The 20,571-nt window shown below is 35.5% G+C and overlaps 2 protein-coding genes across 2 annotated transcripts; both read right to left on the reverse strand.

The window, feature by feature from the left end:
* Window positions 1–426: 426 nt before the first annotated feature.
* Window positions 427–1,872, reverse strand: LOC145675279 (uncharacterized). Its single transcript, XM_081745666.1, has one exon. The coding sequence runs from the start codon at window positions 1,870–1,872 to the stop codon at window positions 427–429; it is 1,446 nt and encodes a 481-aa protein (XP_081601792.1).
* Window positions 1,873–8,962: 7,090 nt separating this feature from the next.
* LOC145675280 (E3 SUMO-protein ligase ZBED1-like) lies at window positions 8,963–17,272 on the reverse strand. Its single transcript, XM_081745667.1, has 2 exons — window positions 17,256–17,272; window positions 8,963–10,199 (listed from the first exon to the last, which is right to left on the reverse strand). Exons 1-2 carry the CDS (start codon window positions 17,270–17,272, stop codon window positions 8,963–8,965), a joined length of 1,254 nt encoding a protein of 417 aa, XP_081601793.1.
* Window positions 17,273–20,571: the final 3,299 nt, after the last annotated feature.

Genomic DNA, 20,571 nt, shown 5'->3' on the forward strand with positions numbered 1-20,571 from the left:
TTCTACTATTATAGAAATATATGGACATCGTGAGATCTTCGCAATAGGTATATTAAAAATCCCATACAAGCTTATTACAAACCAGAAATTATCATGGGGTCGTTGGTAAGAGGATGTGATAAAATGGGAGTCGTAATAGAAATTATGTTGAGAACCACTGTTCCAACTGTATATGAATTCTACAAGAGCGAATGTTATCAAACATATTACAAAATAAAAATTTGTAGTAAATTGGGCAAACTATTTTTAAATAGGGAATTCTGTAAACACGCGGGATTATGTATTCGCCCGTTCGTGAATACAAATATTTTGAACAAGAAAAAAATTCAATTGAACAATAATCAGCCACAAATATTATAAGGTGCATGATCTACGAAAATAAGAGAATATTAAAAAGTATGGAATTCTGTCTTACCTTGGAAAGTGCTACTCCTGATCTAAGTCAGAATCGTCTGTTGACGAATCTGTTATTTCCACTAAAACTCTGCTTGAGTTATTGAAAACCGACTGAAGATCTCTGTGACTGTCTTCAATATCCTCCACGTGTCTTATGTAATTTTTCCAATTGTCAACACTAATTCTGCCGAACGCACTATTTAATAAAGACACTAGTTTCGGTAGGGATTCACCTTTCAAATTTTGGGATGCTACCGTCCGTTTTAATTGCGACCACACCATTTCGATTGGATTCAATACGCAATGATATGGAGGTAATCTTAAAACAACATGCCCATATGATGCTGCAAGGTCGTCTATTGCGTACCTTTTTCTTCTTTTGTTCGCAGGCAGTTGTTCATCAATAATTTGGAGAAGAACAGGTATTATCGGGACCGGACTAGGTATAGCGATATTGTGGATTCGCATATAATTAAGAATATTTTCTTTTCTCCACGATGTATTAGGTTTTGGATTAATTACACGGCTATGGTAAGGGGCATTATCCAAAACTATAACTGATGGCTCCTCTAAGCGTTTCAGTATGGAGTTTTCAAACCAATTCTCGAAAATTTCTGCGTTTATTGTCCCATGATAATCGGCAGGAGCATCAGACATTTTCTTGTGGGTTATAAATAAAGCACTATCCACAAAACCAAATCGGCCACCACAGTGCATAATAACTATCCGCTCCCCTTTTTTGTCCGAAGTTGCAACTGTGCAATTGTCAGAGTCGTCGGACCAATTTTTCATTTGACACGTGTTGCTATCGTACCAAGTTTCATCGAGGTACACGTCAGAGTATCCCGCGGAACGGTAAGCCTTAATTTCTTCGAGATAACGGTATCTCCAAGCAATAACTTCATTGGACTCACATTTCGCGCTTTTTCTAGACACTGATTTATATGAAAACCCCATACTATGCAATAGACGACGTAATGTTCTAATCGAATATGGAAATTCATAGTTAGTCCCGGATGTCTTCTCACACATAACTCGAGACAGCGTTCTTGCAGTAGGTGACACTCCTTTCTTATAGCACTCATATACCGTACGTCGCAGCAAATCGCGAGTAAAATCATCTATTTTGCCGAAAGGTAACTGCTTTCTGTTCACGTGTCGTTTTGTTGGCGTTCGATAAACACTGGGATCTGGAATTTGTAAAATATTTTTTATCGTTGTGAGTCCAATCCGCGTAGCATCCGCTGTTAGTTTCATAACGTTTTTGCTGGGTAAAACTCCACCTTTTCGAATAACTTCACGCAAAAACTTTTGTACATTTCGCACTAGAAGGACGCTTTGCTTCCTCAGCTTTGCTCCACTTCCAAGTACACGATCCTCCTTTCTGTTACTTGGACTTCTCTGGCCAGAAGGACCAGGTTGCGGATCATTTGGTACCGCAGAACTACTTATCCACGGCCGAAAGAAATTGGACATTTTCACTCAGCGAGAAAATACTAAGACACCAGCACACTACAATCACTTGGAACAAAGTGTCGAGGGAAACTAGAGAACTCAAATTTACCAACTGACAACTATTGGCAATATTGGTGGCCATAAACAGTAAATACAAGCGTAGTATAAGAAACTAACAAGTTTATAGAGAAAACATTCTAAGCTAAGATTTTCCCTTCCTTCTATTCGTTTCTTTAAGTTTCAAAACAGTAGAAAAAACTGTTTTAACTTTTTTTTATATGTTACTGCTCATTCATAGATGAAGAAGACCTAAGTCAAAACTGTCTTTCTTTTTTTTTTTTCTTTCCAATATAAACTTCAAAAAATTCATGTATTTACAAGGATGTGATTCATTTTATTATGGTTTGTGAAATCCGGAAAACTGTAAAACTCAAGAGAGAGAGAGAAAAAAAAGGAGTAACCCTACTGCCTGCCTTAAGTTGTAAATTATAGCACCAAAAGTAAAGTTTCTTGCAGGAATTGAGAATAAATATTTACCCTTTTAAAGGCATTTATACACTTCGCTTTTCCTTTTTTTAAATGTCATTCTGAAGGAAAGAGGATCCTTTTTTTAAAAAGTGAGACCTTCGTTAGTTCATTTTTTCGTGTAGATCTTTTATGGGCAATACATAAATATGTCACTTCACCCAAAACTTTCGAATAAAAACATTATGCAAGTTGGTGTGTAGGGTAAACTGAAAAATCACTTCGTACTTTTGCTGTCCTCACATGACAATCTGGACTGAAAACCTTAAAACAGGGAGGAACAAGGTCATTCAGAAATCTGGCAGCATTGACTGCTTCGAGAACCCCAGTGAAGTTTGCGGTTGCTAAGCTACAGGGGGTAGAGGACAGTCTTTCCTCTTCCAGGAAAAATAGTCGCTTATCCATGGCCCCGACTTTATATATATATATATATATATATATATATATATATATATATATATATATATATATGTATATAAATTAATTTATTAGACAGTACATACATGAATATGTTACTTCAAGTTATCGGGTAAAGAGAAAGATAAATTTCAGTATATGTTGGTTTGAGTTGGCTTCCGCCAAGTAAATCATTTAAAAAAATATAAGAATGTTTTGCACTAAGAGTTGAAATGACGGAGGCAAGTACAGTTTGAAGGAAGTTTGACAGAGATATTTCCTTTCACCAACTTCTACAGGGTTTTCAAACCAACACCGACAACGTTTGGGAGATGACTCCTGACACCAAGATGAGACGAATAGTAGACCAACCTGGGTGCACAAATGCTTTCTTTCGGAGTTATGGGCTGCCGAAAACATGAAAAAATGAACTTTAAAGGCCCATAGCTTCTAAACTATGGGACGTCCTGTAGTCGGGTCAAGACTTCACTTAGGAACTAATATGTGGCCTATCCAAATATACATGTTTCAGAATTCTGGGGCATTTCCGCAACAATTTTAATAGAGGTAATTGGTGAGTACTTGAACTTATATGCCTGTAGCCAAACTCCCTCTATAAAAATTATTGGTTGAGTACCTTAGGATTCTGAAACGTGCATTTTTGCATAGGGCACATATTAGTGCCTAAGTAAAGTCTTGACCCGACAACGGTACGTCTCATAGTTTAGGACCTATGAACCTTTAAAGTTCATTTTTTCATGTTTTCGGTAGCCTATAACTCCGAAAGGAAGCATTTGTGCACCCAGGTTGATCTATACTTTTCGTCTCATCTTTGTGTCAGGAATCACCTCCCAAACGTTATCGATGTTGTTTTGAAACACCCTATATATTTAGAAGAAACACCAAAAAAGTATTTCACCAAAGATGACATTTTCGTAGTATCTATTAGGCAGGTAACTTAATTATATTCGCTTTGCAGATGCTATGGCAAATAAAGTAGTGATGGTACCGAGACCAAGACTTTTATATACCGAGACGAGACAGAGACCGAGATAGACCTCTGTAAATCGAGACGAGACTTAGGTCAGTCTCGGAAAATCGGTCTCGTCTCGGATATTGATAGCTATTAAAATTGCTTTTACTCAAAATTTGTTTCGTTGAAGCTAGATAATATGGGAACAGTTGACTCATGTACAGTAGCGTATTTAGGAGTGGTTATCGGACTCAACCCCCTCCCGAAAAGAAATTGTGATAATTTCTTCGCATTACACTTACAACACAAATATTTTTACCCGTTCCTCAAGCCTCTCTCGAAACAAAATCCACTGTTGATGTAAATAGCCTTTTCTCTCTCTCTCTCTCTCTGTATATATATATATATATATATATATATATATATATATATATATATATATATATATATATATATATACATATATATATATATATACATATATATATATACGTTAATACCGTGACCACCGCCTTTACTTGTTTCCACACATTCTTTCCTAATGCAAGCGTTGCTTGCATTGTTTGTCATCAACATTTCTACTGGAATGAGATGTTTCATTTTGGCAAGTACATCGCTTTTTATTGGAAATTTGTTGCCGAAGACTGACGCATGGTTGAGTGCTGGGAGAGGGATGAATTCTTGCCTTTCGCTGTTGTTCTATCAACACTACGAGGATTTCACTCACAGAGCTTATGAATAAATGGAGGGAGAGGAGGGAAGGTCACCTATGAGATGATCACTAATACTAGAGTTTTGGGACTGTGTTTGTTGTTCGTCTGGCAAGTCGGCAGCTGTACATTCAGAAAAGTTCGCTTTCTCCTAAGGAGACACCTATTTCTTGAATTCTGCCCCAGGCGACACATTTGAGCTTGTTCGTTGCACACCACCATCTGGAAGGCAGAATTGAGGGGGGGAAGGGGTTGTTTCGTTATTTCCCAGTTCTTCCAAAGTGATCTTTTATCATTAACATATAGATATTTGAAATTAAGTTAGCAACTTTTCCATCCTTATGTTCTTCTTGCATGTAGTGGCGGGTCGCGGATATAACCTCACCGAACATAAGTTCACCTATATTAATGCAAAAGCGGACAAAAGTTAACCGGACATAAGCTCACTGTAAATATTCCGGTACATCATGTCTATATTGATTTTAGAAAGATATCTCGATATTGATTTTAGGTTATGGCGGTACATCATCATACGCCATAACCTTTCTTACGACCCGGTTAGAAGAGAAGCATTGTACGACATTCTTACATAATTTGAAACACCGAAGAAGCTAATTAGATTAATTAAGATATGTTTAAATGAATAACAAAGTAAAGTCCGGGTAGGAAAATTTATATCCACGAGCTTTCACGTCGAGAATGGCCTGAAACAAGGAGATGCGTTGTCGCCATTATTATTCAACTTTGCAGGATAGCAACCAGGGCCTAGAGTTAAATGGGATTCACCAGGTTATGGCGTATGATGATGTAAATTTAATAGGGGATAATAGGAAAACAGTAGAAGGAAATGCAGAGGTCTTATTAAACGCTTACAGGGTCATGGGTTTAAAAGTAAATGCAGAGAAAACTAAATACATGGAAGTTCGTCAGGATCGTAATACGGCAACTCATGGATGCGTAAAAATATGGAATAATACTTTTGATAAAGTGAATACTTTCAAATTTCTGGGATCAATATTAACAGACGAAAACCATATTCACGAATAAATTAAATGTCGATTAAAAGCAGGGAATTCGTGTTATTATTCAGATCAAAATCTCTAGTCGTCGCGAATTCTGTATATATTAATTTGGGTAATGGGCAAATAGAGGCGCGAAAATTGAATTTGGAATAAACCTTATCGTTTACGGGAAAAGTACGCAAATATGCAAAAATTTACTTTAAAAAAAAACACGATGTTTGAGTTTTTATTATATTTTTCAATAGTATTTAGTAAGACCTTTAGAAGAAGCATATACTCGCCTTGTGGAAATATACCATTAGCAAACTACGGGTAATCAAATTTGGACCAAGTTGATATTTTAAATATAAAAGCCTAATAAAAGGCTGCTTATCACATAAGACAGATGATCGAGTGGTAAACGCAGTTGTACTGCATGCCAAAGGTCTTGGGATCGAACTCTATTCCCCCTTACGAAATGCTTGTAAAGATAAATAAACCCAATCGTTTAGAAGTTCTAGTAAAAGCTGAAAACTTGACTAGACAATCACGACAGCTCGTCAAACTGAACGAAACGCAGTCTTGAGAATTTGTACTGTTAAGTCCAAACGATGTGAAGCGCTTAGATGGGAATTACAAACTACTAGTAGCAAAGTCCTACTACGTTGAACATCGGTTCAATGGAAAATACGAATTCTTCATTGCTCAAGAAACCAACGATGCAAATTATGGTGATTATAACCAGAAAATAAAACAGATGTAGGTTTATTTGCAAACAAAAACTTAAAATATTGTATAGTGCAAGTTCCGTCAACGATCCAGGTAAACCTCACCAATAAATAAATAAATAAATAAATAAATAAATAAATAAATAAATAAAATAAAAAATACGGTGAGTTTCGCTAAATGTGAGGTAAACTTTTAAGGTTACACACATGTAATTTGAACCTCTCATTTAAAATAAACGAATACGTATTTCAGCGTTCTTTGATTTTAGCTACATAGAAGGGATCAAAAAAATGTCAGAATGGTTCGCTAATATCCTCCATACGTAGTGTCGTGGAGCCATTTGCTAGTACCTTAATCCTTCTTTATGCGTTTAAATTTGCTGCTCATATTATCTCTTAACCTACATGCTCTTAAACAAGTAGAAAGAAAGTACGAAATTAATTACAAAACTATTTAGAAGCTTCAAAACCGGTTTTATTTGTCTGCAAATTGTGGAGTTTTGTGTTGAAAGATACAAGAGTTGTATTATTTTGTTTTTAAATGTTTATATATACTGTTGGTACACTTTAGAAGTTTATTAGGAAGATACATACGTAATAGATATATACTTCAATTCAAACTTTCTAGATCTAGAATCAAAGCAAGATAAAAGAACCTCTCACGCGTTGACATTTACAAAATTTGTGAACTCGAAATACATCAAGTTTCTAGAACTCGAAATAAATCAAGTTTCTTCATTACAAAGAAATGAATTTGGTATTTCATTTTATGAAAAAGTTTCTTTCTAAATATTAATGCTGTACTATGTAATTACTTATTTTATTTTCAAAAATACTTCACACAGAAAAAATACACTACAAGAAATTGATAATTATACACAAGTAGTGTCCAGCAACAAGATTTCTTAATAAATTTTACAATCACTCACGAAGATACAATATGAAGCTCTGAAAGTCATTTTTAGACAACTGAGCTTTTGTCCTAAAAATGCACTGATAATGAAAACAAGAACTGCTTCTTTACATATACAAATGTTTTTGTTTGCATGCAAATTTATGATCACAAGCCTGGGAATGTCATTAATTGAAATAATTTATAAATTACATAAACTTGCCAAAATTCACCAAAAGAGAAAACTGAAATACATCTCACAGATTCATGGATATATCATACCTTTATTCTTCTTAACGACATTAGATCAAAAATAACAAAAGCGCCTCTCCTCTGTTACAAGTTTCAATAACAATGTAACATTACTAATATTACTCTTATCTTACTTCATTATCCACTAACGTACCGTATATGCGGCGAAATAATAAAGCCCTATGCTAATATTTCACATGCATCACATACATCAATAGAACCAAGGACTACACTTCTGTTTACTTACGCAGCGAAAAAAAAAAGGTGCTGCTGTTCTCCCCCTGAGCTTAAACCAAAGTTTGAGATATAAGCTCCCTAAACTTATATTAATATCTGCAGCTGAAGCAGTTGCCATCCACCAATACTAGTCAAACAAAAACAAATACAAACTGCATGTATATGCATTGATTCATTGAGATTGAAAGCGTTAGAAACAGTTAATTGAAATAAGAAAACGTTATGGATGGATATTATTATTTATTATGGGTTTAATTTGTACTTTATGAAAATTACCGTATTCATTCTGTATTTTATACATACTTTGTCCCATGTCAACTTAAAATTCAATGCAGAAATCGACGAAATTTCTCGATCTGCGACACTGCTTAAGTAGCATTAATCAAACTACTGCTTCAAATTTCCATATTTTGCGAAAGTTATAAGTTAACGGACAGTTGTAGTTTTCTTTTAATGAAGCAAGTTCAAAAATCTTCAGTAACATTCAATTGGAAAATAATAGAATGTTTTCAAAAACTAAAGAAAGTTATCAAATAATTATATTCATTCACCTAAAATTGAATACTTTACTTACGCCAGTAACTAAACCTACATAAAATAAACCCTAAGGACAACGACTTTTATTAGATAAACACTAGTGAATTCTGTCAATTCAAAACAAGAAAAGAAACATAAGAAAATATGCCGAAAGAAAACAAAATGGTATGAATGGTATGGCTTAAGAAAAACTATCAAACTTTCACTAAACACAAATTTTACGAGTTGAGTTTGATTGTGAAATCGTGTTTGCATATTGCATTTTAAGCGTTTTTTAATTTAAAATTTAATTCACCAGTGCAACTTGTGCCAACCTATTGCGGTTTGCAAGCGATAGTTTTTAGATTTTTGTTCAAAAATATTAATATATCTGCATTTTCAGGGAGAAGTCTAGATCTACTGGCAGTAACGATATTACCAGCAAGTAAAAATACTCGTTCAGATTCGACTAAAGTTGCTGGAATCACCGTGAATCTTTTAGCAAGACATGCTAATTTTTGAAGCCGATGCTCGTTAAGTTTCCATCATTCAAGGCTGTTGCAACTTTGCGGAAGACACTGATCTGATTTATAAAGAGTAAGCTCATCTGTTACATTAGGACTTTTTGAACACGATGGAAATATTCCAAGCAAATAGTCTAATGCTGATGACCCACCGGACGATTGCTGTGATAAATCATCTTCTTATTCTTCAGATTCTACGCAAATATCATGAACCCATCTATGGATATTTGTTTGCATTTTAAAATTCAGAAATGGTAATGATTTGTACTTTGGGTTCAAGAATGTTGCTAAGAGGTAACTTTTCAGAACACTATTTGACAAAAAGTCTGATGATTCAGAATCGGATAATGCATCGAGCTAAAGACGCTTTCCTAAGTCAACTGATATTGAAGATTTCAAGTTCTTAACAATTTCAGAATCTGAAGGACATTCCTTCAGGTGGTTAGAAATAAGACCATAGCCTAATGGTAAAGCAAAAGAAATGGAACACTTTTGATCACACATAACTGTTGTAGCCATTTGTAGTGGCTTCAGTACTCGAATGATATCTTCCATGATTTGCCACTTGTCTTCAGTTATCCTTGCATGCAGAGGTTTAGTGACATTTCTATCAGAGAACACTGCAATTATTGCTTCTCTTTGTTCCAGCAACCGTTCGATCATCGAATATACACTGTTCCAGCGAGTCTTTGTATATTGAATAAGGCGATGCTTTGGTAACTTTAGAAATTTTTGTTTCTTTTCAAGCGCGACTGAAGCAGTGGTGCTATGTTTGAAGTGCCCTACCACTTTGCTACAGATTGAAATTATATTTGTTACCTCGCTTTTCTCTAAACTGGTCAGTATGGATCGCTGCAATGTATGTGCCAAACATGATACATTGTAAACCGGCAACAAACGTCCAGCATTAATCATATTCGATGCATTGTCGTGAACTAATGCAACTACTTTGTCTTTGATGCACCATTCCTCCATACACAGTTTAATAGCATTAGCTACATTTTCAGCTGTATGTTGTTCTTCTAGTTCAATTGTTTTGAGAACAAAATCTTCTGTACAGAAGTTCGTATACAGAGCATGACATGTCACTGTAATGTAAGAACCTGTTGCTCGAGACGTCCACATATCTGTCGTTAAAGCAACTACTTCTGCTTCCTGTAGCCTCTGTTGTACTTGGTCTTTCAGTTCAGAATAAAAAAGCTGCAAGCGTCTCCATACTGTTCGCCTAGACGGTACGCTATAATTTGGTTCAAGAAAGGACATTAACTCCCGAAACCCTTTCCCTCCAATAAATGAAATTGGGAGTAGATCTGTTACTATCATGTTTGCAATCCTTTTCACAATCTGTTCTTCATGTTCTGGTGTGCACGGCCGGCTATTTTTAAGATACTTTACTATTGATCTTTGTTCATACGTTCGCTTTTTATTGTGTGTTTGAGGAACTCTAATTACATCATCACGCGTTTCGTCATTGGTGACAGTTTCACAGGAAACTTTCACAGTAGTATCTTCTGATATATTTGTGGCCTCAACACAGTCTGATGGTCCAGGAGAATCTTCAGAACTATCCGAATAGGAAGCTTCCACAAAGGTACTGTTGAAAAAGAAAATGACACAATATTATGTTTAAGAAAAATCACAATGTAATTCTATGAACAAATTAAATATAAACTTGTTTTAAAGACAAAAGCAAAGAAATTATGAATATAAGCATTGAAACTTGTTTCAGTGTATTACTAGTTGACTCATCAAGCCACTAAGAGGGTATGGATGCAACAGTTGTTTTGACAAATTTGCCTCAGGAGATTTGTTCGTACTTCCGCTGTCTTGAAATTAGGGTGGTGGGAAACTGGATGGCGTTCTGGTCACCAGCATCCAAGGGTGGATAACTTAACGAAATGTGCAATATTTACAATTTGTTATCTGTTACGGTTACTATTTTGTAACCCATTTCTGCACCTAGTTAATAACGTTATTGGTCAATGTAACTTTTAAAATGGTACGCTCTGAATTATGTTACGCTGAGTAACGTTACTCAATGGAACATTCTGCATTTTGGTATTGTAGTTACGGTCACCAAGGGATTAGCGTTACTCGAAATACCCACGTATGTCGTACCTGCTTGAGATTGTTAAGATAAAACTGGTTCCACTGAATACCAGTTCTCTCTCGAACCCAAAGGGTTTTGTTCCTTGATTTTAGCGATATGAAACGTATTGAAATTCTGCAGAACATTTTTGTGTAAGTAGACATATTTTTGTTATGATGAGTACCATTTCTATGTTTCTCTTTTCTTTATCGGTTACCTTTTGTACCTGTATTTCATCTTCTTCAATTCTGATGGTCTTGGAGTTACGCTTGAGTAACGTTTAAACATCCTTGGCGACAGGGAGTCTAAGGCCCTTTTTAGACGTTATGATAAATCATCAAGGGTGGAGATTTTTTTATCATATGCAAGAGAGATATTTTCTATTCACACACGGCGATATCGCTCGGAGATATCCCTCACAGAGGTCAATAGAGTCTGACATCTTTCGGAGGTTATGTGAACTATTTCAGAAAAATACAGGGCCACGATGTTTGCTTGTGGTGTGTATGTGTGCGTTTCTACCTGCCACTTGTGGAAGGACATTTCCTGTTTCTTGGTAATTTGTGTTCCCGCCATAGTAAAATAAAGAGCTTGAAATGGAAAAGAACTATTATGCGGCTTTTGCAATTATCATGTCCGTGGCAATGATATAATTGTGTTTATGTTTAAAAAATAAAAGAAATATAGAACGGTGTTGCCTATTTAGACACTTAAGAATCGTTAATGGTAAGCTGAAAGACGAGTGTCATTTTATTGCTGGGGTTTTTAATTCATTTTTTGTATTTGTGTCCACAGAATATATCTAAATTAAAAGATAAAATATACATTCTTGTCCCAAGTATTTAAACATACAACCCCCCATATATATATATATATATATATATATATATATATATATATATATATATATATATATATATATATATATACACCTTGTATACTAATCCGTAACTACGCAACTTCTCGTTAAATCTTTTAGGATTCATGGTATCTTTAGATACCATGGCGTAAGTGTTGTCTTTAACCGCTTATTTAGGTTCTATAACAGGTATTTAGGCCGGCTTTTTTATTGGTCAAAAAAAAGGATGCATTTTGGAATCAGATGGTCATCTTGGTAGCGCCAAGTGGGGACAGAGGGAAGTGACTTATCCTTGAGGAAATTTCAAAACTTTTTCAAACCTTTAGTTTCTAACATACCAGATTGAAACTTTGCACACGGATTGTGTGCACCTTTGAGTAGGCCTATTTCTCAATTCTTTAAATCCATGTGTACTCGGGCCCGAGGCTGAGGGTCGCAACTATTCCGAGGGAGCGATTTTTTCAGAAAAAAAATTCTGATTTTTACCAATTTTTTCGCTTTAGGTGTACGATACGCACATGTGAGTCATACCGTTGGAAAGGGCTTGTTATATTGAAGAAAATAGTGTTTGAACCATGACTAGGCCGAATAGTAACGACGCAGTAAATTTTTATAATATGATTGAGTTGATTTTGAGTTTAATGTCCTGTTCAGCAGTGATGCTATGTTAGACGTGGACCTACTGATTAACGTGGAATCCAAACCACATGAGCTCCCACTGGAAATCGAACCCGGGTCTCCCACGCCAAAGGCGCGTACGCTAACCGGTTAGTTATACGTGTGTGTGTGGCCTAAATTCAGACTTTCAAAAAAATTTTCATCCCTTTGTTTTCAAGATACAAGATTGAAATTTAGCACACGCATTGTGTACGTAATACGTATTTTCAAGAAATTTTCAGATCCCAACGTGAACCCAGGGCCGGGCCAGAGTCAGTGTCGGATGTAGAAGGTAAAAAATCGGGGAGCCAGCCAGACCCCAGACTATGATAGGTATATCATGACTTTACTATAAACTTTCAAAAATATATAAATAATAAATTATTTTTTGACTCAAAAAACTGGGGTCCTAGGCAGGGCATGATTTAGGGAGGTGCAAAAGTGCACGCGCATCCCCGCGTTGTTGTAAATATATCGGCCGCGGTGGCTCAGTGGTAGAGCGTTCACCTCTGGTGCATGGGTTCCTGGTTCAAACCCTGCTCCCGCCAAGTGAACTTTGTGGTGGACAAACACCGTGTACGTGGGTTTCCTTCCACTTTGTTCATTCCACCATTTCATTCATTTCTCATTCTCACCGTCTCCTTTAGCCTAACTGTTATAACCGTGGGGCTGAAAACTAAAAAAAATTCATTTCATTTCGTTGTAAATGTACACTACCTAAAGTAAGAAGCTAGCAGAGAGTTTTGCAAAATAAATAGTTTAAGTCAATTTTCTGAAGGTTGAAGGAAAAGAATTCATCGAAATCAGACACTTAGCATTTCCAAAGGAATTTCTCATTCACATCACAGATGCCTAAAGCATTTTAAAAAACTCAAATTTAATTCAAATGTACTGGTAGTTATTGGTACACCCCCTCAGAGAATCCTAGATCTAGGTCCCCCGGGCTAGAGCCGCCACTGGCCAAATTTTTGAAGTGTTTCAGGGGGATAATTTTTTAAAAAACCGGGTTTTCCCGAATTTTCCGGTTCAGGTGTATAATACGGATATGTGAGTGGTATCGTTGGAAAGGGTTTGTTATACTGAAGAAAATGGCGTTTGAACCATGACTCTAAGCCAAATAGTAACGATGCAGTAAATTATATATATAATGTAAATTTTGCAGGATTTAAATTTAGCACACGTATTGTGTACATATTTTCATAAAAAATTCATATCCCTACGTGAACCCAGGCTCGAACCAGAGGGATGCAAAAATTTCGAAAAATCGAAAAATCTCCCAGTTTTCCTCGATTTTCCAGTTTCTGGTGTATAATATGGACAAAGGAGTAGTACAGTTGGAAAGGATGTTCTATTCTGAACAAAATGAGATATAAAACATGATCCTATGATAAATGATCCCATGATCTTAACATATTTCAAATTCTATCGAAAACCAAATTCATGGTGTATATTTCAAGGTGAAGTTTCCCCATCTATTCAATAAACTTGTATTTCAGCTCATAGAGGCAAATATTTTTGCTAACTTCATATACCCTGCATTTCATTGCAGTTTATTTTATTATAAACCATTACTTAATTCTATATATTATAGAATTGTTCATAATATTTGTCAAATTACCTCCGACATTTTCAACTATAAATGTATTTTTTTTCATTTCTTTATATAACGAAATGTAATGCCATAGTGACATTTTGCACTATGCTCTCTCTTTCGTTACGAGCTAAAGGTGACTATTTTATTTCTAAACGAAAAATAAAATTAGTTATATTTAGTTCCAGAATTAAAGATGATGGAAACCAATGAGCTGACCACACACAAAACAACTTAAATCCATCTTCTTGACCATAGCTAATTAAGGACTACAATTGAAGAGCATTTAATTTATTTTTGAGCTGTAAACATTTTCGTAGTTTTTATTAATACTAAAATCTAGAACAGTTTTACGCTTGTAAAATTCTACTTCATTTTGTTCGCTTGACAATAAATATATAAATACTTGCAGAATATCGAATCAAACCTTAAACTGTAACTATATTTTCCTGTTTACTGGAGTCCTGTCTGATCAATGAAAAAATAAAAATAAAAAAAGTAGTGGGACCCAATGAGCTACGGAATAAGATACACAAGTCACCTACTATATATATAGAGGGCCGGATTTAGGGGGTGCAAGGGTAAACGTGCACCCCCTTCCGTTGTAAATATACACTACCTAAAGTGAGAAGCTAGCAGAGAGTTTTGCAAAATCAATAGTTTAAGTCAATTTTCTGAAGGTTGAAGGAAAAGAATTCGAGACCAGACACTTAGCATTTCCAAAGGAATTCCTCATTCACATCACAGATGCCTGAAGGCATTTAAAAAACTCAAATTTAATTCAAATGTACTGGTAGTTATTGGTGTATCCCCCTCAGAGATTCCTGGATCGGGCCCTATATATATCCGGGCCAGAGGTGGACAAAAAATCTAAAAACACTTCATACAGGACACGTAAGTTTGGCCCTCCACTGTACAACACGTGTTCCGGTTGCCGATCGTTCTTTTGTTTTCAGTGTGTCATGTGGACCTTCCTCTTCCGTTAGCAGTAACAAGTTCACCTGTGAGTGTCGTGGTGTGAAAGTGGTGCGGTAAAATGGGCGACCTGACAGACTTCCAAAGAGGCATGATCGTTGGTGCCCGTCTGGTTAAAGCTTCAGTGGCAACAGTGGCGAACATTGTGGGGTCGAAAGACAATCCTGTCAGATAGGGACCGAAGAGCATTAAAAAGGATTGTAGCAGCTAAAAAAGAATACCACTGCAATGAAAATTACGTCTGAACTCAATTCCGGCCTATAGAACATGGTTTCATCGAAAACAGAGTCCGACGGGAACTTCATAAAATGAAAGTTCATGGCAGGGCCGCTATCGCCAATCCCCTAGTCACAGCAGTAAATGCGAAGAGGCGTATCCAGTGGTGCAAGGACCACAAGGCGTGGACTCATGAGCAGTGGAAACACGTAATGTGGTCCGATGAATCGACCTTCACCTTGTTTCCAACAATCAGTCGTGTTTACGTATGGAGAACACCGTCGCAGGCCTATGATACAGACTGTCTGCTCCCAACTGTAAAGCATGGGGGTGATTCTGTTACAGTATGGACAGTGATATCGTGGTTTTCTGCAGGTCCCATCATAGCCCTGCATGGAATGATGAATGCTAAGGAGTATAAGGCCATTTTGGGGAACCAGGTTCTATCCATTGCCCAAAGATTGTTACCTGATGGTACAAAATTCCACACACCACGATTCAGGTACGTATCCGTCCATTCAGGTGTATACGTCCATTCCACGTCGGATCCAATCTGTTTTGGACGGAAAAAGAGGCTCCACACCATACTAGGTATGATTTTCACACTTTTGTAAACGTTTTAGATTTTTGTCTAATCCCTATATATATATATATATATATATATATATATATATATATATATATATATATATATATATATATATATATATATATATATATCGGGTGAAGCATTTAAAATTGTTTTTGGGAATATCTTGAAAACTGCAAATCGGATTTTTAAAAAGTTGCAACAAAAGTTGTTCGCCTCGAAGGGGAACATCCAAAGATACCACACGCGACCTCCTGCCCCCACCACCCGGGGGAGGGAGGGGCAACTTTGAAATCTTAAATAGGAACCCCCATTTTTATCGCATATTCTGATTCTCCGGGAAAAAATACTTAACTTCTGTATTGAACATTTTTTTCGTTACGTGATAGATGGCGCTGTAATCGACAAAAACAAACATAGTACAAACGAATGACCTAGTCATTGTTTCAATTTTCTAAAGTCGGGGCTATCTTGCCAGATTATTAATATTCAAAGTCAAGTTTGGATTTTTGTCATATTTTCCGTTTACCATTTTTCCATTGCTTACTTGTATTTATTTTATTCATGTTTATTTTCCTTTGCAATTAGTATAAATTAGTTAACGTATAAGTGTAATTAGTTATCATTATTGTATTTTTTCTTTCATTAATTATACAATTATATTATTACTGGTGAGCTTATGTCCGCGACCCACACCTTATATATATATATATATACAGGCGCGGATCCAAGGAGGGGGCTATAGGGCCTATAGCCCCCTTCTTGACGCTCAGGTATACACTGGATAAAAGGGCTTCAATCCTGCTTTACACTGGATAAAGCGGCAAACTATGGTTTAACCCCTCCCTTGATCATATCTTGGATCCCCGCCAGTATATATATATATTTAATATATATATATATATATATTTGTATACCTTTCGAGTCGTCGTCTGAAGACATAAATTGCACTATGTAGCAACGTCGCAAATAAAGAACCATAGATTAGATGTATCAATCTATCAAATAGTTATATCCATTCTTTCCAGATGTCAACTAAAGTCGATATTGATTGATACTGGCATCACTTATTAGTGAAGCAATCGATTTAACTGCTTTGTTGTATTCGTAGAGTAATGCTAATGGCTTCAAGTTACTCTGCGACGTTGCCACATAGTAAAATTTTGATTACCCTTAGAGCCTGAAGGAGGCCCCGGAGGGCATTTCATCATACAACATTTTCGCTTTATTGTGACCTGCAGAAGAGTGCTCTGTGGTCCGTAGGCACCATTTTTAGAACACCCATAGTTTATATTATAATAATCTTAAGTGTTCTTGGAAGAAGATAAACCTGTCTAGCCTAATGGTTACTATTGGTTAAAGAGGTCGCCTTTGGTTAAAATATTTCAATCTGACATTGTAAATTAAAATACAATTTATATAGAAGTGAAATAAGTATGAAGCATATATATATATATATATATATATATATGGCTAATTCCATGTGTGACTTACACGACATCAGACGCCAGACGGTAGTAAATATTATGTATTAGAAAAGTTATAAGATATTTTCATGGGCAAGTTTTAGGTTATAAATAAGGGGCAATAAGTCTTTCATTCATCTTTATTTGCAGCATTTAAATATGTGAACAAAATGGCTGAAACAAGACTCTAAATATATACGTGACTTACACGACAGCAGGAGACATCGTGTTTTGAATAACGGTTAACTATATGATAATTCTGTTCTTCTATTGCTACAAGGAAACTAAAACTTTTTAAATATATTAAGTAGATACCAAGCTACAACACCAAAAAGGAATTATTATATTTTCTGTATTTATTTTAAAATATATGCCACAAATATATCGTGACGTACACGACATAAATTTGTGACTTACACGACAAGTCTAACATCATGTCTTCGTTTAATTACACTTTCAAAATCTATTGGAGGATAGAGTGGCACTAATGATTTAGAGAGATAAAAGGAAGTTAACAGACAAAACAAGAAGTTAAATAGTTCTTTTATTCGAACAAAATTTGTCAAATTCTAATTTATGTTTGTGATCGACGTCTGTTAATGCAACATATGCCTAATCTTTCTGTTGCGGCCAATAAAATTATTTATCTTGATGGTAATGGCGAAGAAATGTTACATACAGTTCTTCTGATTCTTTTCTCCATATCTAACAAATATTTAATAGTTCTTTTTCCGGCGAAGGGTACCAATACCCTGCCTCCAGTAGAGTATTTTCATCCCTTCTTCACTGCGTTTATTCCCTTCACATGGGCCAGTGAACTGTTCTGGAATGAAATCAAACTTCCTTCGTGGTGAAGAAATATTTTAGATGAGAGAACATTCCATAGTATACGCTGAAACACAATGAAAGTAGTGCTAGTTTCGTGTTTTTGGAATATTACATATTTGTTTCTTATGATGTTTCCATTGGCGCAACTCAAAAATTTTTGAAGTAATACTCTTTACTGCAGTATATTACATTATGTTCGGACATAGCTTGCGTTCGCTCTCAATAAATTCTGAAGCAGATTGAGGATCAATTTGCGTTTGATAGCCTTTGCCATAGTTCGTAGCCGAAAAATGCCAAGACATTTCAACTTTCTGCAATGTTATTGAACAAAGTGAATAATGTGCACCATCATCCGACTGATAATTCACATTGTTGATCGGAAAACCCGGATGACGCCCTTCAAAATCTTCCATAAGTGTAGAATAGAAACAAGCAACTGCAAACATATCTTGATGCATACAATCAGATATAATTACGCACGAATCATGTTCTGTGGTTTCATTTTCTTCAGGATGGCAGTTTACATAGTACAACTGTGTGATATCCAGTGAGCGGTTTGTATCTTTTCTTGGTACACAAAACAGTAATTTCCACTAAAATCCATTTGATGCAATATCATTCTTTTCAACTTCTCTATCTATTTCCGCTTCCATTCAGCTTCTGAACTAGGCATATCTGAAAATGCAACAGAAAAGACGAGTGTTACATATCTGACATGTCCTAATTTCATAATCTTAAAGTAAACGTTGTTGTGACTTACATAGTTCCGTTTGAATAAGCATGTTTTCTACCAAGAAAGCGTGATAGAGTAGTAGCGTGCTAGATTTGGCTCGACAGGTTGCGGGTTTAAAACATATAGCTGGCAATCCTGACTGAGGTGTTCTTCATTCACGCCAGGCAAATGCCGAGATGATACCCATTCAACGAATCCTTTCCCACATACCCACCTCCATCCTATACCGGCCTGAGCTTTAGATGCCTAAATGCAATAAATACCAATTTACAAGCATATTTCCAAAACAACGAAAGAGTACGAGAAAACCAATAAACGTATTAAAAGTAGCTGAAGCTAGAAACTTCGAGACCACATGTGCCAACATTGTTCCAAAGACAGTAGATACTTCCTGTCACGTTTTTTAAAACTTCTTTCTAGATCACATCGATTCATATTGTTTAACTTCCATTCATTTGTTACATTTATAGTTCAGTCAAGTACATTTTACATCCATACTTCATAATATTGCTTTCATCATCCTTATCTTTCATTCTCTTACACTAAACATGGCACCCAATACATTAATTGAGTTATCAATTCACTATTTATACGTTTTACTGCAGTTAGCAATTATTGGCAATGTAGTAACATTGCAACAAAATGTGACTTACACGACACGCATAATGTGACTTACACGACAGGGAAAGAAATGTGACTTACACGACATATTATAGTTTGTATTTAAAAGAGTTACACGTATTATTTCGGGACTTTCTGCACGGCGTTTGATTACCGTCTGTCCAAATGAAGAAAATTTAGAATAAAAGCTTTTTTGTTTTATTATGTATATAAATACATAAACTTATTTATGTTTTCTTGTGACTTACACGACAGCCTACTTGAATAAATCAATTATAGTAATTTTCTTGCTATTATTAAATTATATGCAAAACAATGTCACTGATGTAAACACAAACATTATCTTAATAAATACCATACGCGATCTTCAATTACCTACAGAAATTAGCAGAGAAAAACTTTGTGTTAATATCCAAATGTAAGTACTATATTCTGCGACATGAAAGTGGCCATATTTTACCTCCTGCAGAGCCATCTACGAATCAGCGTTGGTATCATCTTGTTCATGTATGAAAAATTCAGCATTCTTAAAATTGAATTTTAATACTTATGTAGGCCAACTTGAAACTTCAAATTTTCCCTTCGTAGGGTCACTTACCGCGGAATTGACCATATATATATATATATATATATATATATATATATATATATATATATATTCAAAATTCGAAATTCTAGTTATGAAGTATCTATATACGATTTCTGAATTCGGAATTGAGTTGAGTTGAGTTGATTTTGGGTTTTACGTCCCGTTCAGCAATAACAGGAGGTAAGCACTAAAACGCTTGATTGACAAACCAGAGTAAGAACTGAAAAATACAACAATATTGAATAGGTCTACAACAAGGGTGGCTAACCTTTCTTAAGTTTGAGCGCTACTTTTCATTTCTGAAATCACTAGCGATCTACTGATTAAAATATAGACTAATAATGAGGACGTAATGGACAGTAAAAAAAAAAAAAAAAAAAAAGTAAATACGATTCATAAAATTAAGATTATTTAAATATTTAAAAAACTAATTAATTCATTTTGATTTTCTCAGAAACGTTCATTTGTTATCAGAAACTAGCATCGAGATTGGTATGCTTGATTGATACAAACAGTAAGACAGACCACCGTGGGCTACCTCTCACAATTACTTGTAGACTAGTAGAGCATGGTTGATAGTGTCCATCTCTGGTCCCCAATAAATTTATGTGGAAGAATTATTGCAAATACTGTATTTAATTTTAGGTTTATAATGACTTGTTTCGAAGATGTGGACAAAGGTTTCAATCAAGGACGTGCCGCTTCTGATGTATGTGGTCTAGGTTTCAATTCTCGGTGCTAGTCGTTTTTATC

This window comes from Thermobia domestica, chromosome 18 (genome assembly GCF_964235325.1).
Source record: "Thermobia domestica chromosome 18, izTheDome1.hap1.1, whole genome shotgun sequence".
Lineage (NCBI taxonomy): Eukaryota > Metazoa > Arthropoda > Insecta > Zygentoma > Lepismatidae > Thermobia > Thermobia domestica.